The sequence below is a fragment of the Fringilla coelebs genome (assembly GCF_963513975.1).
Source record: "Fringilla coelebs genome assembly, chromosome: 21".
NCBI lineage: Eukaryota > Metazoa > Chordata > Aves > Passeriformes > Fringillidae > Fringilla > Fringilla coelebs.
Window position 1 is genome coordinate 10,696,257 of NC_140047.1, and position 26,764 is coordinate 10,723,020.

A 26,764-nucleotide genomic window follows, 5' to 3' on the forward strand; every position below is an offset into this window, starting at 1 on the left:
GAAATAAGACCACCAAGTGTCTTACATTAGAACAGAAAAAAAAAAAAAATAAAACCCCAGGATATTTCTTCCCATGTGGAAATTATTCTTAGAAAGCAGTTGTGCTTATGCTGGGACAGAAAAGGAGCTTTACCCTGTCCTCCCAGGGAGCAGAAAGCAGCACTGCAATTGCATTTTATCAGCCTTAATCCTCCTATTAAAGCAGGTGAATTCTCATACACAAAATAACACTCCTGATGATTACACTGCTATTAAGTCATGTGACTTCATGCTTTCATTTGGTGGCTACTGGGTGCTAGGCAGTTTTATTGCTTTCTCAGTGTTTCAGAGACTAGAGACCAATTATTACTTAAAAATAAGCCAATCATCTCTCTTGCTGAAAGATGACTTGCAGCAGAAGCTAAATTATAGAGAACATCACTGCCCCCAATACATTAATTTCTGTCACTCTGTCACTGTAAAAATTTACAGCAGATATAATCTCTTTGAAGGGGGATCAAGTCATAGAAAGTACAAGCCTAGTTTTAAATAGAATTTTAATTTTAATGAAAGCTTCAGGGAATGATGTTTATGCTGCTTATCTTTCATACCTGGTGATTAAGTTAATTTATACTTAATGGAAGAGGATATTTCTAATCCCCAGACAGGCTCAACATCTGTCTGTGACTATGTTTTTGGAAGCCTTAAAGCTGCTTGTGATTGATGTAATAAAACCAGGATCCTGCAGAACTGACACCTGAAGGATATCTGTAAGAGGGAAAATGTTATTTTTCTGCTCAATGCCTCTGCTTAAGTCAAACCAAAATCCAAGCACTTAATATTGCTGTCCCTTAAAAACCTGCTTCGCATTGCCTCACCATTATTTGAGTATGAACAGGGCAATAAGCAAACAGTTCTCAAATATGTTTATGATCCAATATTCACTCATTATGTGCAGTGCCTGAGACATGTACCTTTCTGATGGCCTGAAGCTAATGAGAATAATAAACCTCCTGCAAAAAATCAGTGAAATAGTCTCCATTTTTCCTTCACTTCTCTTTCCATGTCTATTTAAAACCAAATGTTAGCAAAAATAAATGCTTGCATTTATCACATAATTATAACAGGGAAGAAAAGTCTTGATATGTAAACATATTGCCAGAAAAAGATAAAATTTTCAACTTGTCCCAAGAAATCACAGTACTGTCAAAGGAAAAAAGGTAGTTCAGCTGTCATTTATATCCATGTTATTTTAAATTCTAATTCTTACAAGGCACCTGCATGTAAGGACTTTGCACTGGTGTTCAGGGATATAATCTGTGTGTGCACACTCATTTATTCCATTCACTGTTGCCTACTCTGAGTCTGTGATGGGGCCCCGCTCCAAGGAGGGATTTGTTTCTTTCCTGGTGAGGTGATGCACCTCAGCCTGCCCTTGGCTGATCAATTGGTTCTAACATCTTCTAGGCTGCATGAAATCTGATTTTGTGAAATCAATTTGTTCATGGGTTGTGCCATTCCTGAGAGAACACAGAGTACATGCCATGACTCAGGAGTCACATGAGGAACTGGAGACCAGGACAAAGCATTCAGGGCTCCCCCAGATATTTTATACAAAACTCTCACAGCTGGCTGCATTTTTAGTTTTAGTTACAGTTTAAGTTACACGTAACACAGAGATTGTAAAGATATCCAGGAGACAGGTAAGAAATAAAGACATTTTTATACCATACTGCTGTACATACAGGCATAAATCCACACACTGTAACTACAGTTTCTGTTTGTGGTATGTACCTGTACACTTATGCTATGAAAACTATCTGGTGGGAAGCAATTCAGTGTAAGAGAGATTACAGAAAATTAGAAGTTATTGGAGTTTACATTACAGAGCAACTGGGAAAATTGATTTAAAGGCAGAGTTGCTTCTGTGCAGCACAAACACTCCAAAAGGTGAAAGAGAAAAAAAAGTCAAATTAAATATACATATATCTTTCATTTTAGACAAGGCAATTAAGCTAATATTCTGAAAATCAAATTTCATTCAAGAAGCATTTAACTGAAGATTAGTAATGGAAATTGTGCATATACAAAAGCCAGGAAAAAACTCTACAGTCGAGAGTGCAGCTGAATCACTGCTCCTGCAGTAAGATACCACCCAAAAACTAGATTATGTTAGCAAGCTACAGGCTACCCAGAGGTGAAGATGATTTTGCTGATAGCAGAAACTCAGCTCAAATGATTAACATATTGAAGTGTCAGGAAAAAACACTTTGCACTCAAACCTACCTATTAATGCCCTTCCCTGTGTGAACACCAAAATTCAGTGAACCCCCCTGGACAGGGAAGGCACACACAGATGTTGCCTTTAACTTTAGGAGAGGGGAAAAAAAGTGGTTTTAACTTTAAACTGTATTGAAAACTAGAGAGGAAATTCTAGGGGGTAGAATGAAATGATCTCTAAGGTGCCTTCCAGCAGAAGGCTGACTCCACCAAACACTTCAGTAAACACTTCAGTAGTTGATGATAAGGTCAGAATTGCTATTGTTTTATTTCCTACCCAATGTAACTGGAGCACATCTCTGGCCATATTTAACCGGAATTTTCACTGGTTCCAGCTGAAGCTGCCCCTCAGCAATGCCTGGATACAGCAAACAGCTGCATGCATCACAGCTCCCAGGGATGCTCTGATGTCCTGCGACTTCATGGTTTAAAAAACAAAGCAAAGCAACACAAAGCAGCTTAGTTTGTTAGAATTCAGCCAAAGCAGGAGCAGACAGCAGAGGAGCTCCAGGATCCACGTGGCAGCTTGGGAAGGAGGCTCGGACAGCAGAGATGAGCCCCAGCCAGAGCTGCTGGGACAGTGCTGAGGGACACAAACTGCATCTCAACCTGCCTAAACCAGGCTCTCCTACCACCAGGACTCACTGATTCAATTTCTAATCAAATTACTGAATCCAAAGATGTATTCAGACCTGCTGCCTCCATGTTCATTTTGATGCCATGTGGAAAGAGATGAAGCAGCCCCACCTTTACTCCTGACCTCCCTTCTTTTTGGACATTACAGCAATCCTATGACTGCACTACAAAAACTTGAGGAAAGTGACATTGTTTTCCTTTCCTCTGTACTTTATCACAAAGGCTTTCTTTTATGTAATAACCATTGTAAGAGAGGAAAAAGCAAAAAAAAAAAACCCCAAACTCTTCTTAATGATCAACTTAAAATGTAATATGGTATGAATATCTAAGAGATGTAATTGTTAGAGCATATTTTGATACATTCAAATGTTGGGAAAGTTCAGGTTTTATGGAGAGACAGGTCATGTTCTTTAGCTTATCTCCCTTCCTTCCTCTACTTCTCACAAGAGAGAAAAAAGAAAGAAAAGAGATGTCAATAAAAAAATAATTAGATTAGCTGCATCTCAAAACACTGTGATTCAAGTCTAATTGGCCAAAGAAGTCTCCAGTCCCAATTTGATAGCACAGACCCAGAGCCGGGCTCACCCCAGAGCCAGGGGCACTGCACACACCAATTACTGCTAAAGCACACCATGGGCTTGGGCCAATTAATTCCTCAGTGCTGAAAATGAAACCTTTTCAAGTCCTGCAGCCCATATCAGTTCTTGTCCATTAAAATTACCAAATGAGCTGGGCCTGTCATCCACTCACTTGCTGAGTACATTGTAAGCACTTCCAGCTGTCCCTCAATATGGGGTCATTGCAAGAGATTCAGGATAAGACTGAATTCACTCTTTACGTGTGAATTCAAGTTAAAGTACAGCCTGTCCAGTCAAGATGTGAGTGCTTGGAATACAGTGTGTAAGCAAACACAGACCTGCTTGCAAAACTGGACTGTGAATAACAGCACTTTTTGCAGTGGTGAAAGCTAAAATAGGAATAATCATAAATTAATCTGTATCTATGCAAGGGAAGTGGTTTTAGCTATTTTTAAAAAAATACTATTACCAATTATTACCCATTTTTAGTCAATTAAAACATTTCAGATTATGTTTCAGATTATAGCCACTTAGAAAGTAAAAGATCTATCATCACCTTTAATTATCTTTTCTGTGTTGGGACTTCTGCCACAGCACATTCAAATTATTTGCCAATGTTCTGCACTCAGTAGTATATTTTTTGTTGTTGTAGTACAACATAAGTGGCTCTTAAAACCAATGTAGAACTGTTCTGTCAGTCAAGCATTACCAGATCCTTCCCTTTATAGAGGGACATCTCACACTGTAGTTCATAGAATTTCCAATAGGGCCTGTCCTAATCAATAGGAGAAAGGTTAAATGCTCTTAAGGATGTAGCAGATAAATAATTGGAAAAGCAAGAACAGAGAGCAAGGATCAAGATACCACATCTGCTTCACAAAACTGAAGAGAGTCATTGAGGCAAGTTCCTTGAGCAGGATGAGAAATAGCAGTAGAAATAAATACTCTCAACTACAGAAAAACCAAGTTAACATTTCAGTAATCTGAACTGAAGGAACATTGACAAACATCACATTTAAAAGTCTCCCTCACATGTCTAACTCATCAAAAGCTGCCCAGGCTAATGTAACAGACATGAATTGATAGTGGAGCTGGCAGATTGCCTGATGAAGGACTGAATCAGAAAGCCCTGTAGGAAAGAGAAAGGGGCTAATTCAATGTGCTTCCAAAGGGCTTTGGCAGAATGAGCCTCAATATGAATGCTGGGTCATCTTGACTGATGGAGAAAATAATTGTGTCAGCCTTCAAAATGAACCACAGGAGAAAGATCAATCTCAAGAAAGCCACACACATGAGTTTACACAGTCTCAGGCAGAAAGAAAGCTTGGAGTGAAGAGGTGGTGCTTGAGAGGCATTTGAATAGCTGCAAACCTGAGCAGACGTGCAGGATGCAGGAATCAACCAAACGCGCTGGCAGTCAGCCCATAAAGTCAATTAGCAAATGGAAACCCAAACACTGATATTTCCATAGCTGGGTTTATTACATGCTTATTTTGATAGGCACTAAACTCACTCCATATAATGCAAAAGGCACTGACAGCCCTGAGTAATGAATCCCTGAGGAACAGAATACAGTTGCTCACAGCAGCGGAAAGGAAGATGCATTACAGCCAGCCTGAAGAACAGTCATTATTTCCTGATCAGTGATAGCTGCAGCACCAGCATCCCCCATCCAGCCTCTCCACATGTCTGTGCACTGAGTTTCTGACCCTCTTCAGCCACCCCTGTCACCCAATCATAACCCTACAATGTGGATAGTGAGATAAACACAGTAATAAATGGCAAGAATGACTTTATCACCAATACCATCTAGGCTAATCATACTCTCGAGACATCTCTGCACAGTGGATTTTCATTTTTCCATTAAACATGACTCTAACATCAGGGGAGGTTATGAAACTGAAGAAAAATACCTGGAAAATATGTGGAATACGTGTGAACAGGTGATTTCCTGACTTTTCCTTAAGAAAGTACAAAATTGCTCCCAAACATCAACAAATTAAAAACAGCATTAGGATTTGGAAAACGTCTTTCGAACATACAAAATAATGACCTGAAATTAATTCATGTTTTCATTAAATACAAATCCCATTCTCCTCCTAGAAACTATTCACTTTTTCCTCTGTCATGGAAAGGAATCATTTCAAGAGCTAAAGTTGTGCAATCAACACAGTGGAAAAAATGAACCACCCTGTTTTGTGCAAGAGAAGAGGAAGATCTTTTGTGTAGCAATTTCTAAAAAAACCTTGTTTTGACTGAATTTCTTCCTAACAGCAAAAGAATAAAACAAAAGAAGTCAGTCTGACAGACATTAATATTTACAGGGTGCTCACAGAACAGAGTGACATTATCCAGTGTTTGCATGCTGATCTTGCAAAAATGTGAGAGCAACCACATTGGGGTTCTTCCTGCTCAGGAAATTAGTTAATCATATTTGACATTTTCTAGAGCCACAGGACCCAGAGACGAGAATTGTACCTGACATCTTTTAAAAAGAAGGGGAAAAAAATCAGATCACAAATAAATTTCAAGGCTGGTTTCAAATGGAAAAAAAGCACTGCAGTGGCATGTACAGAGAAAGCACCCAAGAAAAGATAAACTAGCAATGAAACAGCAAGGGCGTGCTAGGTAATAAACCAAAAGCATTCCGTTTGGAGGGCACAAGGAATTGATTGTTTTTGTAACAGCCATAGATTAAATTACACTTCATTTCCAAAGTGTTTCAATTCTTTCTTCTGTCAATGGCTATTTCAGAGCTGAATAAAAGTCATTATATTACTTAGGGGGCTGCACCTTCGTCATCTCTAGCAGGGAAAGAGCAGATTTCATTCCATGAGCGATAAACTCATATTTCTAATGACACGCATGCCATAGTGCTATGATTTCTTTATCAAAAGAATAAAATGGTTCTTTTCTGTCTTGAAATATGTAAGAAACTAGGCATGGAAATGCAAGAGATCACACTAGGACACAGAGTAAACAACAGCAGCAGAAATACAAAGGAGTCCTTATTGCTGGATTAATTAGCATTAATAAACCAGGCCATAAATATTTTTGACAGGACAGGAAAGCAGGTCATTAGCACTTTTGGGATGATATAAATGTTCCTCCTACAACATGCTGAGCACTCCTGCTCCAAATGATCCTGCCAGCTTGCCTTTATACCTCCAAATATCTGACATCCAGTGGAGAATACACAGCATTTACATGAGACTGAGACTCCTTTTTGCTCCTCCAATCTAAGGCTATTTGAGGAAGAATAAATTGCTAATAATTAAACAAACAGTGAAACTAAAACCTTTTTACTACTATCAAGATTCCAAATTAGGCACAGAAAAATAGAAGTTTGCAAAGCCTTTTGAAATGGATTTTCTGTTGGAGGCACAACATACACAATGATTTGCATCAGTGATTATCTTAATTAAACTGCTGTTTACATAAGTAACGTTGATTTACTTTACATGTTGTTCGGTGTCATTAGACCATTCACTTAATTGTGCAAATTTCCTTTAGCTGAAGCCTTCTCTCACCTTCAGCAGGCTGTGAACAGCACCTCTGGTGTAAGGAGTGAATCCAGAGCAAGTTTAATAATTACTACTCAGGCTTCAGACAAGTTTCAGTCACACAAATCACTGGGTTAGCTCCAGCATGTCAATGGCCTGCATGTTTGCCATCATCTGCTCAAGCCCTCAAATCCATGAGGACAGCACTGCCACACAGACAGAGCAAACATCAGTACCTGCCGTGAGATTTTATTAAATATTTTCATTTCTTAATGATGAGTGAAACTTGAGTTCCACATAAGTGACTTAAAACTAGGAAAAGGTCACTTCTGCTGTGGAAGAAAAGCCACCATGTATATTTCATTCCATTGATTTGAACATGTATCAATGCAGATTTTCAACCCCTAATTGCTGGCAGTGCCAAGACAGTTACTAGCAATCCCTGCATGTAAGACTGGAGTTGTGCTGGAAAAATTAAGAGATATGTAGGGAATGATAAACCGATCTTATTCAGCTTAACTTTTTTTTCCAATATTATACATCACATGATAGGAAGGAGGAAAGCAATATCAAAACACCATGAAGATGAGGGAAAATTAAACTAAAAAAAAAATTCTGAGCTATTAATCCTTCCTGATAATGAAGTACTTCAGGATGACTTCTAAAACTCACTTTCATTTAGATGCCTCATTTATTTTAATCTGGGAGATAATTAGCAGGAAATCAAATTCTCCACAGCAGAATATTTACCTGAGATGCAGCTCAGACTTCTTAGTATTTCCCCTGTGTGTTCAAACTCTATGTTATATATATTGCTAAAACTTTACTGAGATTAATGCCTGTTACTTAATTAGCATCCAGATTTGAGTCTGTGAGGCTTGCTGCTGGTTAGCTGTCAGAACAGCAATTCTTTCAGATTTTTTTTTTTTCTGTCAATAGGCCAAGTTTTGGTCAAGAAGTTCCACACACTGTCTCCAGTTCCCTAAAAAGCACTTGGAGGCAGGAGGGGGAGATGTCATGGGAAGGATGGGCAGCTGTCCCAGAGTTCCTGCACATCCCCACCAGCAGGTCCCAGGGCACTGCCCTGGGCAGGCTGACTTATGGTGCACACACAAATAATTCATCTCCAAGGTGCTCTGTTAACCAGATTACCCTGGAAGAAAAGCTGCACCACTGATGAATTTCTGCTGTGAAGAGCCAGTGGTTTATCTCACCACCAACTAATCCTGTTAGAAATTATTTAGCACTCTAAATGTATCAGAGAAGAATCCTCAGCTGAATGAGCCTTCCCCACACACTGGCGTCCTCTAGCAATTTATTTGTAATTATCATTTGCCTTTTTTCCATATCTAATATGAAGTTAATGAATGCCTGACATAACTTCAGCAGAAAAAACCACCACGACTAGTTACATAATTACAGGTTAAAAAATGATCTTTTTCAGCTCCATGCACTGAAGTAATCTTTAAGGGCACAGGTTAAGTACGGGCAACGCAGAGTATAAATTGCTTTGCAAAACGTTCTGTACACTGACCACAGCAACTTCTCTGTGTGGCACTGCCTTTGAAGGAGGAGTTTGATCTCCTAATAATATTGCAGTAATACAGAACTTGTTAGTATTATCAGTCATGTCCTGTTCATGGGCCTCTGTCTACAAAAGGACAGCAAATTTGCACTTGAAATCACTACAGAATGTGAATAACATTTCAGGTTACCACTAAGTGCCAAGAGAAGAGCAAAAGGGATACTTTAGCATGGAGGCAGACCTATGAGCAAGAATTTCTAGGGCAAAAAAAATAAGAGGAAAAAACCCCCATCCTTTCATGTCTTCAAGAACTGCTTAAAATGAAGTGTTTCATCAAAAAAAAGATATGATTTCTCTCAGCCTGATCCCACCACAGGCATTCCTGTGCAAGCTGCTGCAGGCAGTTCTCATTTCTAGATCATAGATTTAACTCTGTTTATTATCACAGATTAAGGAAGCAATTTTTAAATACAGTATTCATACTTTTCAGCTCCAATGGGGCAATTCATTCAGAGTAATTTGTGACTTTCAAGCAAATTAATACACAAATTTATGTCTCGTTACTGTTTTGAATGAAAAAGAAAGAGGCCTCAAGTGAAAGCGTAAATAAATAAATCTGAGTTTCTAAACTGTTTGCACCAGTTAAGAGTAAGATATTCCAGGGAAACTGATATATCCTGATTTGCTATCAGCTTGTGGACCTTCTCAGGGAAAAACAATCTCATTTTTCTATTTATTGCAAGGCACTGATGCAAAGCCAGGGAAAATCAGCAGACTTACTGAGTATCCTTCCTCTTCTTTTTCTGAGGGTCCATCAGGCGCAGAGTGTCTCTGATGACAGCAACTTTCACTTTTTCATCAACAGGGCTTGGGACATTTTCAAATACTCCAGGAGAAAGCTTCACATCACAGAGGGATACAATTATTCACTACAGAACTAAGGGTGATTTATTCCACATTTGCTGAAACTCCATGTGCTTCATCTATATTTTAAATACACGATGATGGATTACAAAAGACTTCTTCAAGGATGCACAAATACCTGCACATTTTCAGTATGATGTTACAACAAATTCCTCTAGTAAACTGAAATATTATAAATAAGATTGTTGCTGATGTTATCATTTATATTATGTATACAAACATGAAAAAGATTATTAACAATCCCCTAAACACAATTAACGACTGCAGGAGCTGGTGAATAAATGCATTTATGACAGAGATGATGGAGAGCTTTCACAATTCCAGTAAGTCATATTTCCTATGTATAAGATTAGCAATGATTCCAAAGCAGAAAATTACAGAGAACCTTGGAGGTTTCATATTAGCAGACAGCTTTCATCTTTCAAACAAGGAAAAAAGCCCAGAAAACCCAACCTAAGCAATTTCATTCCAGTATCACATTGAGAACTCTTACCTCTTGCTCATGTTCTATTCTCATGCTGGGGTTTGCATTTACTTCCAGTAACACGGGCTTCAAGTCTTTCATCAGGAGAATGTCAAACCCTAAAATCTGTGCATAATAAGCAATATGTCACTTCAGTTCTACTCAGGGTGTTCTACAGAATGCAGTGTTTGTCCATATGGCAACACTGAGGAGGAATAAACATTTGAGGGGCAGAAAAGAAGTAACTGAGAAACTCTCCACAGTGCTGAATACCTCCAGAAGCCCTTGGCTCCCATAGCAATGGCTCCTTTCACAGCACCCCCATCCCTGAACACTGCACCTGCCAACATGGAATCTTGGCACCCATGAGGAGAGGGGTCTTGAAATTGCCAGGATCGAAACTGTGTTAGGAACCTGCAAAGCTTCACTTCTAACATGTAGAAGATGGAATCTGGAGTGAAAACTGTCACTAACAGACTACAGCCATTGAAAATTCTCTGTATCTGCTTAGGGCTGGCAGTAACACAGGTCAGGAGACTGAGGTTTGACTTGGGTGAGGAGCTCTGAGCTCCCACCAGTGAGCAGCACTAGAGAAACCTTTCAGAAAAGTCATTAACCACCCAGAAAATTAATCTATGCATAGAAGTAACTGCATTCCTGGCAGGAATTCCAACTTACCTGGAAGCAAGTTGGCCCAGGTTTTCCTGCTGGTATGTCAGACTGATAGTAAACTTTCAGTTCTGGTGTCAGTGCAATAATTGTTTTAATTACTAATGAAATTATATCTGACCAGAGCTTTTTGACATCAGCTCCTCTGGAAGACAGTCTGCACAGAATACTTGAAAAAGTCCTCTTGCTGCCAGTGTTTGCACTGGCAGAATGGATGAAATTCCCACTATGGATATTTAGTGAATAGTTGGTTAAGTGCATAAAAACCTGGTGCAAATTTTTGAGAGTGGGTTCTTGATAGGGCTCTGTACAAAATCTAGAAAGTCCATCTTTGGCTATATAAATCTCTAAGGGTTCTAAGGACTTCAGCAGGACATAGAGGCGAATATCAAACTTCAGTTTGTCCACGAGCAGTGGTTTGCAGATGTACTCCTGCACCACAGCTGGCCGGCTCTGGATGCTCCCTGTCAGCCTGATGTCACTTGGGTCTTTGATGAGGTAGATTCCATCCCCCTGGCAGCCCCCATCAGGCTTTACAATGAACGTGGGCTTCCAGGAGGGATTGCTGTCTTTCATCGTACGAACCTAGAAGGAAAAGCATTACACTGAGAGGCACGAACTGGGGAAGGGAAGAAGGGCTGGTCCTGTGAAAGCCAGTCAACAAAATTAAATAAAAATAGCATGGATACATCAGCAGAGTAGTAAACAGCATGCAAAAAAAGGCAGAAGATGAACAGTGCTGATAAGCACAAGGAGAAACAAAAAAGCATGAGTAGGGAATTACTAGTACAGATAAAAGGTCATTTTATTTAACAAGCCACCGTACAAATCATTTCAGGAACTTCTTTTTAATGTTCTGTTCCAATTTACAGAAGGAAATGGGGTATATCTCATGAGATCCATTCTAGTAGTCACTAATGTATATGAAACTGCAAAGTTAAACTTTCATGCTGCATTTTGAACAACTACTGTCAAAGACAATCATTAATTTAAGGAAAGGAGCCTTACTATTGAGGTATGAATGCAAATACTACCTGAAGGAAAACTGAAGCAAAACTTTGTCACTAACAATACCTTTTTCCACCATCAGATACTCAGTGTTAATAAAACTGGGGAATGCTGAACCCTGCACAGGTATAACTATGTCACTGACACATCCACTGAACATCAGAGCTTTCGTGTTACATGTGTATTTCCCACTACCTAAATAAATTCTAGGTTATTTATTACTTGTACAGCAAAAGTCAGAACTACACACATGGGGATGCCTCAATCAGAAATGAAATTAAGAAAGAAAGGGGAGCCCTAACAAAGAAAGCAGCTGAAGAAATGAAGGATGCAGGCTAGCAGGTTTATCAGCTACTCATGGGATTCAGAACAATAAAGCTCTCAAAACTTCTCTCTCCCAAAACAGAGGGATGTCCCAGCACTGACCACTCCTTTCTTGCACTCCCACCACATTTTAGGGCCCCACCTGCAGCTGCTCTCCCTCTCCCTGCAGCCAGGCACGTGCTGAGCCCAACTGGAGAGCTGGTTTTACCCTGTGGCTCACCAGCAACAACTGGAGATTGACTTTTAGAAGTCTGTGGACAAAAGCTAACAAAGAAAGAACAAATCAGTTGCCACCACCACCCCTGGAGAATGAAAGAGGGAAAAATCAGTCCACAGGAAAAGGCTGAGCATGGTCAGATCACCGTGAGAGCAGCAACCTCTGCTGTAACACCAGGTGCTGACCCCCAGCTCTGTCAGCAGTGACATTCCCAAGGCCTCAAGGACTTCTGGCTCCACCTCACCCAGTTATTTATTTCACTCAGAGTCACACTGCTAAGAGCCTTCCCACCAGCTGCAGCAGGAATTCAAGATCCATTATCCAGACTAGGATTTTTCTCACGGACAGGTGTCACACTGACTCAGTGAAAGATCCTTCTGCAAAATAGGTCACTCGAGGGATAAACGCCTCAGTGGAGGTCAGGCTTACATAAATGGCATGTGGATAAATAGATCCAAGTAGATCAGCAGGCCTAGATGAGCAAAGAAGGAAAGCAGGATTTATGTCCTAGTCTTTTTACCACTATAGAATAATCTTCCCCTGATGTGACATTACCCTGCAGAGCAGAGGAGTTCTCTGGCTCACGGTTGTTAAAGTCAGCACCATGGAGAGACACCTGGTTAATCCGAACCCTCTGTGACCAAACACACCCACTGGGCCTCCTGCTGAACACACAAAGTGCCAATTGTGCTGTCCTAGAGCAGAAAATACTGAAGAACCTCTGTGGCACCAGGAGGAAGAATCTGCCCCAGTCCCACATCTGCTGCTCACCCCTCAGACTGTGTCTGCTCTGCTCCAGCAGCCCCTTTCCAAAAGAGATGATGCTTTCCAAAAGAGATGATGCTTTCCAAAAGAGATGATGCTTTCCAGGGACTATTGCTGAAGATGAAAAAGAACCTGCCTTTCAAAATACTGCGTTCTAACAATCGCTGGTCTCTGAGAGCGCTCTTAAAATAAGAAGCAAATAGTTTTCTCCATCATATTCTGTTCAATTTTTTTAAATGGACTAAAAGGCCTAGATATTATTCAGGCTTTCTAGTCCATCAAAACCTACACATGGCAGATAAAGACAGGCTGGTAGGGAAAGGGGGAGTAGTAATCCAGACTCAGCTTCAGTCTGTTTTTCAGCAGATTTACTGTCTTGAAGAAAACAGATGGTTTCTTGATCTTCAAGGAAATTCCCAACAGTCGTCTTCAAATTCTCTGCAATCCCCTCAACTATATTCTTTCAAATTCTCATTATGAGGGGGCTTGTCCAGACTTAGAAAATTCAGTCATGTAGGAAAATGAGTTTATATGAAATGAGATATTTCTGTGTCCTTTGCTTGACAGAAGGAAATTATCTTTAAAAAACATGTTAACTATTTACAGTTAACAGCAAGGGAAGAGTTGGTAAAAATCTGCAGGTTTGGCTTTCACGAGGAAACACATGCTGAATGAATATAGTATTCTGGAAAAAATGCATATAATGGGCTATAAGACCTGACAGCACAAAGACTGGAATATTCATGCCTATGCCTAAGAGGTATCCAAAAGCTGAAAACCTGATTAAACCACCAAAAAATATGCTGTGCTGGAAATTAGACCATCCAAATTAGATTCTCATTAAAAATTAATCATACTGGCCTATTCATCATCCTCACAGACAACACAAAGAAGGAAATATGAGAACAATCACGGTCCTGGTTTGAATCCCAAGCTAGTTACTCTTCAGAAACTGGGATTTCATTGTTAGAACTAAGTCCTTAGCACACACATTCCAAGAGATTCTTCACTGCTAGTGAAGGAGCAATGACTGCAGTACCTGAGAGATTTGCTTATCTGTAATTCATCTTTTGTTACAGTGAAATGTTAGTACAAAACATTTTAGAAACTAAGAAATTTGTGAATATTGAGAATAGCTAAATAGATATTTACTTAGTATAACGAACTTTTAAGCCTTTGATAAAAACACCTATTACCATCTCATTTCAATACAAATGACACTAAGGGAACTCCTTTTTGTTGGTATTTCCAGTATGAAGCTCATCCACCACAACTCCAGTGCAGTTTTCTCAATTACTGGCTTTCAAAGCACAGAAGATTAATATTACATTACTTGTAGTGTTTTCTACCTGAATCTAGGTATAGGGGAGAGCTGACAGCATTTGATTTCATTATTAATAGATTTGTATGATAAAATTCACTATCGTGACTACAGAAGTGAGGCACAATAAGGATATTTGAGAAATAAATTGTTTTGAAATGCTGTAGTGCATCAGGAGAGGCAGCAAGATTTAAATTCTCATGGAGTTTCTTCTTTCAATAATCATTTCTGTTACAGGCAAAATCTCACAGGTGTTCATTTCTCACCCAGCCCTTTGCAACAAAATCCTACACTACAAACAGCACCAAGCCATCTTCTCGTGTCTGACCTACACCTGCACTGACACAATCTGACTTTTGATAATTAACATATTCCAGAGTGTTCCAGCTCCTCCAGGGACATGTCTGACATACAGGCACCACCAAAGCTCTCCCCGCTTGTCTGCTGTGAGCAAGCTGAAATGCAGGCTCAGAGAGCTGACAGTTTTGGCAGCATTAGGGTTGCAAAGCAAACAAAACCACATATGAACAAATAAACAACAGAAAAGACTGGAGAACTCCTGCTGAGAACTCACCAAACTGCAAGTGAAAAGTGCTTTGAACCTTTAATGGTTCACAGGGGGTTTGGAATGTTTTGGGTTGTATTTTTTCTTGTTCTGGAGGGGTTACACTCCAAACTTGTGTTAAGTAGAACATAAACTCTTACAACATAAAATATAATGTTTGATAACAAGAACTATGCTTTTCTCCAACACAGATGGAAGAACATATGCAAAGGAAACTCCTAGGAGTGTGTTAGTGGACATCTGTTCCTCTTGGAACACAAGCGGCAGCGTTTGCAGAGTGAGAGCAGAGCAGCGTTAACTCGCAGTGCCACCTGGTGCCAGCTCACAGCTGAGCGTGTCACCTGCAGCTCAGCCCGGCCCGACTGCCCGTGCTCCCAAAAGCCTCATCCCAGCCCCGCTGCACCCTCCCCACCCTCTGCCTCATCCCAGCCCCGCTGCACGCTCCCAACCCTCTGCCTCATCCCAGCCCCACTGCACCCTCCTCACCCTCTGCCTCATCCCAGCCCCACTGCACCCTCCCACACTGCCTCATCCCAGCCCCACTGCACCCTCCCGATCCTCTGCCTCATCCCAGCCCCACTGCACCCTCCTCACCCTCTGCCTCATCCCAGCCCCACTGCACCCTCCCACACTGCCTCATCCCAGCCCCACTGCACCCTCCCCATCCTCTGCCTCATCCCAGCCCCACTGCACCCTCCCCACCCTCTGCCTCATCCCAGCCCCACTGCACCCTCCCCACCCTCTGCCTCATCCCAGCCCCACTGCACCCTCCCCACCCTCTGCCTCCCAGTGATGTGCACTCATCTACCTGGCCTTGCTAAACTGCTTGGGTTGTTTACACTCCTTTTACAGACTGATCTTACAGCAGCGACCCAGCCCACTTGAAGATTAGCTATTAAAATATGTTAATGAATTCGACTGGATTATGGATATGGTAATTTGCTAAAAAGTTGCACCCAGTGCAAAAGTCTCTTAAAGCCCAGACCTCTCTTCTCTCATATTTCTAAGCACAGCATACTCTAGGATGCAAGAACACCCTGGGCAGGTCAGACAGGGTTAAACAAACACATATCATATTTAAAAATATTTGTAATAACAGAACCAAACAGCAACACACAGCATCACTCTTTTCAAAAAAAAAAAAAAAAAAAGCTGAAAAATAATGGCATTTTATTACATTCTGAATATTTAAACAAAAGAGCAGTTTGACATGAGATGGTGTGAGTGTATTTAAAAATGAACAAAGCAAAATACTCTTCAGAAGGGTTTGGGTACAACAGGCCGAGTGGATTAAAATTATTTCAGTGACAATGAACCTGGTGAAGCACCACACAACCCACACTGTACTGGAACCTCCTTAGGCCAGCAGAAAATACAGGGAAAGGGCTGATGCTGCAAGGTTCAATTTTCAGACACCTCTCCTGGCACAGCAGAGCAAGAGATTTGAAGTTTATTCCAGAACATAACTAACAAAGCTGACATCCAGACCAAGACTGGAAAAGATGTCATCCACATCCCCAGGTGTGATTTTAAAAAATCTGGTAGATATAGAAGATTAAAGAATGACGTGGATACAATATCCAACAAGTGACAGTACTCTGAGGGTCAGTTCTGTACCTCAGCCACAAAGAGAGGCAGCTCCTCTGGCAGGATCCAGGAGCGAGGGTAGAAGTTGTACTCCAGTGGGAACAGATCTCGCATTGTCCTCATGGCCCGGCTCAGGGTGATTTTCCGAACCGTCTCTGTCATGCCTGGGGAGAGAACAAAGTTACAGAAACCCCACACTGCAGCCTCCTCCCAACAGTAAATGAATCATTTCAGAGTGTCATTACTCACCTGCTGGGAAGGCCCTCTGGTCATTGCTGTCAATAAAGCTGAATATCTTTTGAGATTTAAATCTGACACAATAATTGTGGCATTGCCCTGCCATAGTTACTATTGTATGTGTTCCTGTATAATATTAGAAAAAAATTAATTCTCAAAAATATAGCTCAGAATAAAAGCTTTAGTCAAATACTTACTAGTGCCTTTGCCATAATCCAAAATTATTTTTCTAATCTATCATTCCAGGAACAGGTACAAATGTAACTTAAATGTAATCAACCTCGTTCGTTTCCTTTGCAGTTATTTAAGTATCTGCATCACAAACAGGTTATTTTGTGAACAGCCAAACAAACATTTGCTGAAGTCTTATGTCCATTGGGAATATGGTTAAAAAGATATTTTTCTGGAAAAGGTTCTGGTAAAACCCTGCATCACATTAGCACAACATTTCTGGAAATCAGGTCTAGTCCAGAAGCGCTCTGGTTTGGTTCCTGTGCAGCCACTTGTTCACCAGGTAGAAGCCAAAACACAGACAGGTAACATTCATCTAACAAGGATTTAAACCATCAGAAAACAGCAACACCATCCTACACCTGAGTGGGAACTTCCCTCAGGCAGGAGAAAGTCAGGGTAAATAAAGCCTGGAGTTCAATAGCTGAGGTTCTTATGCTCACAGCACACTAACAGCAGCCATAAATCTGAAGTAAAGGGCTTAGATAAGTCAATACCTAAGCTCTTAGCTCTTATTTAGAGAGATCTCAACAGGGATTAAATGAGAAAAAAAGGAGCTTAAAAAAATAGAAGAGTCATCATAAGATGAGGACTGACATGAACTCTTCAATATTAAAAAATCCATTTAAGGAATTCTGCTTCGAGCTTCTCCCTGAGATAAGCCAGAGTATGAAACAAAACAGATTCTTTCCACTTTGAATCAAAACCAAATCCAAAGATACAGCACTGTTATCAGCGCCAGATAACAGTCAGTAATTGCATACTTCACTTAAATTATGGCCTAACACTCTGCTTTTTCCTAACTTCACGTGTATGAAGTATTCTTCTCAACAAAACCACTTTCTCTCCAAACCAAATTTCAGTTCAGAAATTGTTCCAGACACCCACTGTGATATTCTCACCCCCTCACCAAACCCAGTAATATGCCAAATATACTATCAGCTGATTAGCAGACAATTCGCATTAAAAACCAGTAAAACACAGAACTAGGTCCAATAACCCTGTTTTCAAAGCAGTTGTTTAATCTAGAAGGAGAAGTGAAGTACCTGGAAACTTGTTGACCTGCCCTGAGAAGATGTTGCTATCATGGAATGACACCCCGTGCCAGTAGATGTCACACGGCAAGCGGCGGCCAAACGGAAACTGCAGGAGAGAGCAGACAAGTTTGGAGCAATCTGGGAATATCTCCTCATTCCTGCCTGCTTTAAACACTCCTCTGAAGCATAAACCGCTCAAGAACAGTCTTCTGACTGTCAAAAGAAAACAAGCTCTGTACATTGGCTGCAAAACTGAGAATATTTGGATCGACTCAAAGACTTTAAATGAACAACCCAAGAGAGGTTTTTAAAAACCAAACCCAAATGACTGAGGCATGGCTGTAGTGAGAACTCCTGAGCCTCTGATCAACCACAGTCAAGTTATAAAGTGGACACTCAAAGCAGGATATGTAAGTGCAATAAGTGCATTATTCATTCATATATATCCAGTTATAAGTATTAATTTCTACAGTATTAATTCCTTTCTGGTACTAATAGCCTGTAATTAAAATAAAAGCTTGCAATTCAATTAATCATTTGTTGAGCATACATATTCCCACTATCAAGAACTAAGGTGCTTATTTCAACAATATTAAGTATTCCAGGTTCTCTTCCGATTCACACATGATTCCACTGTAAATTGGAAAACTGTAGTTTGTTTTCTATTATCAAAAAGATCACTTTTTTTAAGCAGTCTGAAGAGCTCAGAAGCAGCACTGCCAATTACTGAGAGCAAGTTTCTAATAGCAGTAAAGTGGTTTATAAAAAAGAAAAGAAGCTGCTCTTCTTTTTCACCCTTATTCTCTTTGACACAGCCCCATTTATCAATCCAAAAACCCCATTTTATCTGCAGCTCCATGCAGATGCCATTTAACTACCATATGGAATACAGTCACAGGAATAGCTTCTATTACTAGGCTACATCTTTTTCAAATAAATCTGCTATATTTAGCATTTTAGGACACATTTGCATTAAATATCTACCATCTACCACCCAGTGCCATTTACTTATTGAAAGAACCACAGTATTTCACAGAAACTTCTTGTTCTTTACTTGATATGTAATTTTTCTTATTTTAAAACATTTCTTTACGCAGTGGATCATTTTTCTTTGAGCATGACAGAAAAAAGAATTGCATAAACCTTTTGAGTGCATTACTTTATTTGCTACTTTAATTAAAATTTCAGTTTCCTCAGTAAATAGCCTTGAAAAATTAATTTAAAATGCTAATTGAGCAATGCATCCTTTCTGTTTCCTTACTTGCAGGGATGAAAAACCCAATTTAACAAGAACCAGTGGATTCTGCACTTATTTCATTATTATTCAGCCTGCAAAATCTGGTTTTGTACAAGTGAAAATTAATTCTGTTGGGCTCTGAAAGACAATCAGTGGCCTTAACCTCTCTCCACAGGTATATCCAGAATACAGATGCAGCATTCGGTCTCAGAGTGCCCTTCCCACTAACACCTGAACAATTTATTTATTTATTAAAAGAAATTGAAATGAAAGGAACAAAATTTGCATTTATATAACACCTTTCATCTACAGAGGATATCAAAGCTCTCTACAAACACTGCACAGAAATCATTTCACAACAGATGAGGAGTGAGCAGCTCTGGACAGGAAGATGGAACCACTGCACCCCCTTGTTGGAAATTTGGGACAGCACAGCAGGGGCCCTGCTCCTGAAATCAAGATTAACTGGATTTATCCAACAATGGGATCAAACTCACCTCCTGAATGAGCTGGGCTGGATTCTGTAACCTCTGCACTACACTTTACGTAAGAGTGGTGTTTGGAGAGGAGCCAACAAGTTTGATTATTTGGTGCCTCTGGCAGTGCCAGGCAGATATAATTAATCTTATAGTCCTGGGAGAGGCCCTTGCACCACATTTCCAGCTCCTGGTGTGGGACAGTGGCTGAAAAAGAAAAGTGGCTGGAGCCATCCTTTTTCAAAATCTTTTAAATCTTTTTTAGTCAGATTTGGGCAACATTTGTCAGTAAAGAAGAAACAAGGAGCCATAAAGAGAATAGAGTTGTTTCCACAGCTCTGACATGATTAATAATCCATCCCAGTCAAATCTGTCTGACAGGTCATTTCTACCTTTGGATTAGAAGCCAGTAATTTAAATTGTCTCACAGGTCACATCAGTCTGTTCCATCATGTTTAATGACAAGTTAAATGACTCGTTTTCCCCTCAGCTTTTCCCAGCATAAAACCTGAAACTCTCCAGAACAGCAAGACAAATGAAACGCTCGGCGCTGGGATATTTGATGCCTGGGACATCTGCTTCTTCCATTTTCCTGGTAATTGAAAGCTTGCTGAAGAAATAATTTATTAAGAGATGAATAAACTCGAGATGCAAGCTCAATTTGTGCCCATTATTTCATTTGGCATCTCATGTTCATTTAAAGAATCTGACACGCTGCATCAGATGGTCCAGCCCAGAGCAGGAATTGGCACACGCAGGGGAACTCTGCACTGCTTCTTGGAAGGTCCACCCACACAGCCCTAGCAAACCTGAGTCTTTCATTTACTCAAAATTCCCACAGCTGGAAAAAAAAAAAAAGGGTTTTTTGCTGTCTTTTGCTTCTGAGAACAGAATCTCAATGGTCAGTGTGCTGTCTTGCACCCCTTCACCTCTTCCCCATATATCACTACCACAGAATATGTCACCAATATTACCAATGTTTATTCTTCCCTTTTTTATGTGTTTTCTAATGATATTTACCATATGTCAGTTCACTAATGAATAATAAAATAATAAAAAATTGATATGTAACACTGTAAGAATGCTATACATTAGACAGCAAAAGTTATGAATCAAAAGTACAAAAGTACTACTTGAAAAAGTACATTATATTGTCTCCTCCCAACAAAATACTCCAGCCAACACATCCAGCAGCAAACAGCAGAAATTAAACAAAAGCAATAGGAAAATGTAAAAAAAGTAGAGAAGGAAAAGGATCAAAAGTATTGTACAAGGGATAACAGCAAAACAGCACTCCCTGACACATCAGTGTTTAAAATACATGTATTTCATTACTACTTCCAGGACTTTTTTTTTGCATTATTTTCATGGATCCTGGATGCAACACCCGTGTTCCCTCTGCTGGTCCTGCTGTAACAGTGCAACCAGCTCCAAGGCTCTGGCCACTCCTGACAGAGCTCTGAGAAAGTATTTTACTGCTATTTCTCTAACCGTCTGAAAGGGAGACCTTCCAGAATTACATGTGGCTTGAATCAAGAGTTTTTCTTGGATTGATCTTCTCAATTTCGTTAATATTTCTCTTCAAACCTTGCCCAGATCGTATTAACCTATTTATAAGCTGAAAAGCTGAAGATACACAGCAATACATGACAGTGACTTGTTTACAGGGAATGAGTTATCAGCCACCCAGTCAAGCATCACAAAATTCCGTATTAGGCCTCTTCTTTATTAAGAGACAAAGTAGCCAGAGGAGGAAGCAACAAACTAAATGAAAAATATTGACCCAAGAAAGAGATGGAGGAGAGAGGATATCGAGGGAGACAGGGAACAAAGAGAGATGAAGTGAACGCAGCAGCAATTGCTGTTGGGAGATGCAAAGCAGGAAGGAAAAAGCTGATTAATGCAGCACAGAGATTCATGAGAGGAACAGGAGCTTGTGGAACAAGTCAATTAGTAGGAAAGGCTATCAAGTGCAAGACAAATGCAAAACAGTGAAGTCTCAGGAAACTATAAAGACAAAATTACCACTAAGTGTGGCTCATTCCCAGCACAATCTGCAAGGCTAACTGATATTAGTGATCCAGAAAACCTCTCTGGAATGGCTCCCCACCCTCCGAACATAAAACTTAACCCTAAAAACAAAGAGACTAAGTATGAAGTGCCCCTGCTCTGCATGTCGCTGCATAAAACATGGAGCAAGGCTGCTGACAGACACCCCACAGGTGCACTGAGGGCTAAGAGAGGTAAATGTAGCAGGTTTGAATTTCAGGGCTCTGGTATGTTGTCACTATTTTGCTGTACAAGCAGGAGTTGAGAACTGGGGCGCTGGTGCAAAGCGGTTTTGAAATCCTGCCACTGGATTTAAATAACAAAAATACTGAAATAGAATTTTATGAAGTCAGAGAAGGAGAAAGCACTACTCTTCCTGACACAGAGCATACATATCCTTGTGGGATTAGGTACGCAGGACATTATGAATAAACATGGACAACATTTACTGCCACTCAGTCCTCCAGAAAATAAATTTGCAGTATTTAACTCCAAGGTAAGGAACAGCACAGAATATACGGCCTACCCCAAGTCTGTACAGATTTTGCTTAATAGGCATCAAGTGCACAAAAATATCATCTCGTAAGTGGGAATCCCAAAGACAGCTTTGTAAAGTGGAGTAGCTGCAGGTCAGAGATCACACAGCTCTGTCCTAGCTCTGCACGTGAGAAACAGTTCATCCTCAGGTTTATTCCTCCTTTTCCCTCCAACTTCCCTCCTACAAATGGATTACAAGTACCCTTTTTCTTACACAAGTTCCTCACAAAGCTCCTAGAATCCATCTCAACTTCTATAAAGCCATTTATAAAGCTGTTAGGTAAAGAAAATCTTTACAGCTGGAGAACTATTTACCATCTATAGTAAGATGTATCTAAAAAATCTCTCCAGGATTTAAATAAAGAGTTGCAAAGCATCAGTTCTGTGCCAGCTCCCCTAATGTCCTGATTCCAGTTCAGCACATACTGGCAGTCACAGAAATCCTCACAAAGCAATGAGAAAACACATGACTCGAGCAGCAGGAGAAAAAAACAGCTATAGCTGCTCTACATAAAGTAAATTAGCAGGCTAAAGCCCGTTATGTGTGTGCTGTCAGCTAGCTCAATGCATTCACAGCCCGCGCTCTCCCTTGGACAGGGCCAGCGGCTCTGCCGGGCCAGACCTTCCTGCGCTGCCCCGAGCCCAGAGGGAGGGCGGCAGGCAAGAAATGCAAATCCACACAACGCGTCAAACGCCTCCCCGGGGCAGCGGGTTTCTTCCTTGCCCTCTCTCCGATCAGTTTAACCTCGGGAGCGCAATACCCGATTACCCCTGTTCTGGCTTGCATAACTGGCCGTGCCAGTCGTGATCATGAATCAAATCAGCTCCGCACCCGGCATCTGGTTAGAAATAGCCCGAGGGTCGGGGGGCACAGCCGGGAGACCCCCGGCTGCAGAGGCCCTCGGAAGGCACGGGAGGAGGAGGAGAATGGAGGAAGGCTTTGCCGGGGGCAGACCCGAGACAGGGGAGCGGAGTGTGGGCAGGACCGGCGCTGGGCCGGAGCAGGGGCGGGGATGGGGACGCGGGCCCGCAGGGTCCCGCCGGCGAGCGCTCACCTCCTTCCAGCGGAGCTGCCGCAGGCTGATTTTCAGGGCTTCCAGGGAGGTCTTGGCCTTGGAGCTGTCCACCGTGACCCCGGGCCGCCGGGCGCTCTCGTCCCCGCTGCGGCGGCCCGGGGCCCGCCGGGCCCTGCCCCGCGCCGCCCGCCCGGCCGAGCCCTGCGCGCCGGCCCCGCGCCGGCACCGCTCGTGCTCCCGCTCCCGTTCCCGTTCCCGTTCCCGGCCGGCCGCGGCGGGCAGCGCCCCTTCCCCCGAGAGCGCCGCGACGGGCGGGCCGCCCTGCGGGGCCTCAGCGGGCAGGGCCGGGGACCCCGGGGGCTCCTCCGCCTCGCGGGCCGGCTCCATCTCCGCCGGTTCCAGCCCGGCCGACTCCATTTCCGCTATCCCAAACCTGGCCGGTTCCAGCCTGGCCGGCTCTATTCCCTCTGTCCCCATCCCCGCCAGTTCTATCCCCTCTGTCTCCGTCCCCGCTGTCCCCAGCCCGGCCGGTTCCAGCCTGGCCGGCTCCATTGCCTCTGTCCCCATCCCCGCCCGTTCTATGCCCTCTGTCCCCGTCAGTTCTGTCCCCGCCTGTTCTATCCCCTCTGTCCCTGTCCCCAGCCGGGCCGGCTCCATTGTCTCTGTCCCCATCCCCGCCGGTTGTGTCCCCTCTGTCCCCGTCCCTGTCCCCGCTGGTTCCATCCCCTCTTCCCCTGTCCCCAGCCCGGCCGGCTCCATCCCCGCTGGTTCCATCCCGCCCCCGCTCCCCGCCCGTTGCCATGGCAGCGGCGCGGCCGGTGACCCGCTGGCCCCGCCCCGCCGCCGTGAGGCGCTGACGCCGGCCCCGCCATTTTGGGATGGGGCACAGGCCCCGCCCCGCGCAGCCCGAAATGGCCTCCGGAGCGGGCGGGGCCGCCATGTTGGAAGCGGGCGAGGCGCCGCCTCAGGCCGGGCGCGGTGCCCGCCGTGCCCTTCCCCACCGAACCGCCCGGGCGGCTCCGACACTCGGTCCGCTCCTTACCGTGCGCCCGAAAGGTTCTCATGCGAGACGGGGCTCTGGCCGCCTTTACAAAGCGCTGCCTCTCACAAAGGGTGCTCCCATGGACCGTTCAGGTTCAGCTGCATCCATGCCGGGACAGCCCATCTGCGGAGTTTGAACGCTCTGAGGCACAGCAGGGAAATACGGAAACGGCTTTTACACTGTCAGCAATGCAATGAATAACCTTAACAGCAGCTGGAAGGTTCCCTGCCTAGAACAGAGGGTTGGAACTATATAAACTTTAACGCGCCCAAGCCACTCCAGAGCTGTGACTCCCTCACGGTCGGGCCGTGAGGCGGTGAAACGCAGAACGTGTCGGTCGGTGCAGCGGCCGCAGCACAGCCCGGGTGATGGACGCGGGGCTGCGGGCGGGCGGTGGCGCTGCGCCCCGGGAAATCCGGCCGGGAGCCAGGACTGGGGGAAAAACGGGAATAATCAGGGTTCTGTGTCAAGGAGCGATCACCAGAGCCGTGATCTGGAACAGGACTGAAACAGGATCTCAGCAGAAATTATTTAAACTACATCAAAATTTAAATAAATGCAGAAAAAGTTGGCACTGCCAGTTAGCTGCGAGATAAAATAACAAGGTCGTGTCAAGATGCTTATTTTTTCAGTGCCTCGCCAGTCTTCCATCATTTACCCTTGCAGAAAATGAATAAACAAATTAATTAATTAAATAGAGTGGTGTCTTGCAACGAGAAGGGGCCAGGAAGGCCGAGGTCAGGTACCTTGCTCTTGGGTGCTCTCATGTTGCTATTAAAAGATGTACATTCTTTTTTTATAGCTGTGGCAGTGTTTAATTAAAAACTTGGGAACGTTTCCATGTTCCAGCAGGAGCTCAGAGGGGCTGGTAATGTTGGCAGGATGAGCTGTCTGGGTGGTGTCTTTTCCGTGTCCATCACTGAAGACACATCCTTGGTTTCGCCACCACCACCAGATCACAGAAAGGTTTGGGCTGGGAGGAACCTTAATGATCTCATTCCAAACCTCTTCCATGGGCAGGTACAAATCAGAAGGAAAAATTAATATTTTGCTTATGTTCAACATTGGCATAAAAATTCAGTTGTAAAAAAAGCAATTCAGAGATGTTGGAGTGTGATTTAAAGCAGTGACCTGACTCTGACTGTCTCTTATTTTACTGCCAGGCTCCCAGATGAATATTTTTAACCCAGAAATTTATCCTCACCAATGTCAGCAATGCTGAAAGAAAGCCAGGGATAGAGTTACGCTGGGCCAAAGCATTAAGAGACATTGGAGCATGGGAAATACCAAACAAAATGATTGCAAAGGGGAAATATTTTTATATCTAATTATCATATATCCACATTTCTTACAGGCTAATAACAGACTAGTTGTTCCTCTACCAGAGAAGCTGTAATCGATCCCATACCTGGTTTGCCTGTGGATAAAACCTTAATTTCCTGTTGGGATGAACAGGGATGGGCTGCGCTGTGGGGTCAGGCTGCACGTGGCATTCAGGTACAGCAAGGTGGGCAGCAAAGTGTAGGTTGGGCAGCAGTGAGGCACAGGGTAATGCAGAAGGAGAATCCTGCTGAATACAGAAGCTGGGTCTAGCAGCAGGAGAGAAATGAGAAACTTGAGGTCATCTGCTCCCTGTGAGGAGAGGGGAAATTTAGTTACAGGGCCCTCTTAAACACAAGGCTGTTTCCTGAGACCCTTGCTCAGAGGGAGTTGTTGATAAGAACAGACTGTTACTATCTTGTGATAATAAGTGAACAAGAATGTGGATTCCATCCAGGAGAACTGTAATGTCCCTATGCTCTCATTAATTAAATTCAGGATATCAAAGACAGCAGAGGTACTGGCCTAATTTAATGGGAGTGAGGAAGGATCCTGTTTGACTGGACACTCATCTCTCAGACCAACAACTTCACTCTCATTTACCTGAAATCATCACTTACCTGATGTCTGTGTGTGCACAGGTAAGTGCCAGGTCCAAGGAGCAATCCAGGAATAAAGCAGTTTTACAGATACAGCAAACTGAACAGTTTTCCATCATGACACCATGCTGATCCCAGCAGCTCACACTGAGGGACTGTACTGCCAACCTGTGGTACATGGAATTCATGAGTTGGGCGTGTGAACATGTCAAGCTTATGAGGTTAACAAGTAACATTCTTCTTTACTAATATATTTCCCTTCTTCTAGTAAGCATTTTTGTTTCCAAGGTGGGATCAACATTTTTAGCTTTTATGTAGCATCATAAGGGCAATAACTGTATTCTTTTCTATACTTTTCTTTTTTAAAGATAGCCAAGATAAGAAAAACAAAGTAGCATGTCATTTGCAAAAAGAACATACCATCTTTTTAAAATATCATATAAAACTGGCCTCCTGCCAAATGCAGATTTGCAGAAATACTTCAGTGTACCCTTTTGAAAAAGAACACATTCCTTAAACTATTGTTAAAAAAAAAAAAAAAGTTACTCATGAAGAACTATCCATCCTATCCATCTGTGTCTGAAGTTAATAGTGCTTTGCAACTATGGTATCTCCTGTCAGTTGTTCTTTCACAAATCC

The 26,764-nt window shown here is 42.4% G+C and overlaps 1 protein-coding gene across 1 annotated transcript in view; it reads right to left on the bottom strand.

Moving 5' to 3' along the window:
• Positions 1-23,615, bottom strand: part of TTLL11 (tubulin tyrosine ligase like 11) — a 35,315-nt gene extending 11,700 nt beyond the window's left edge. Inside the window, exons 1-6 of the mRNA XM_084219837.1 lie at positions 23,204-23,615; positions 17,859-17,955; positions 16,375-16,508; positions 10,567-11,142; positions 9,919-10,014; positions 9,282-9,400 (exon numbers count right to left, since the gene is read on the bottom strand). Of these exons, the coding sequence (XP_084075963.1) occupies positions 9,282-9,400; positions 9,919-10,014; positions 10,567-11,142; positions 16,375-16,508; positions 17,859-17,955; positions 23,204-23,581 (1,400 nt within the window). The 5' untranslated portion in view covers positions 23,582-23,615. The remainder of the gene's footprint in view (positions 1-9,281; positions 9,401-9,918; positions 10,015-10,566; positions 11,143-16,374; positions 16,509-17,858; positions 17,956-23,203) is intronic.
• Between the last annotated feature and the right edge of the window lie 3,149 nt (positions 23,616-26,764).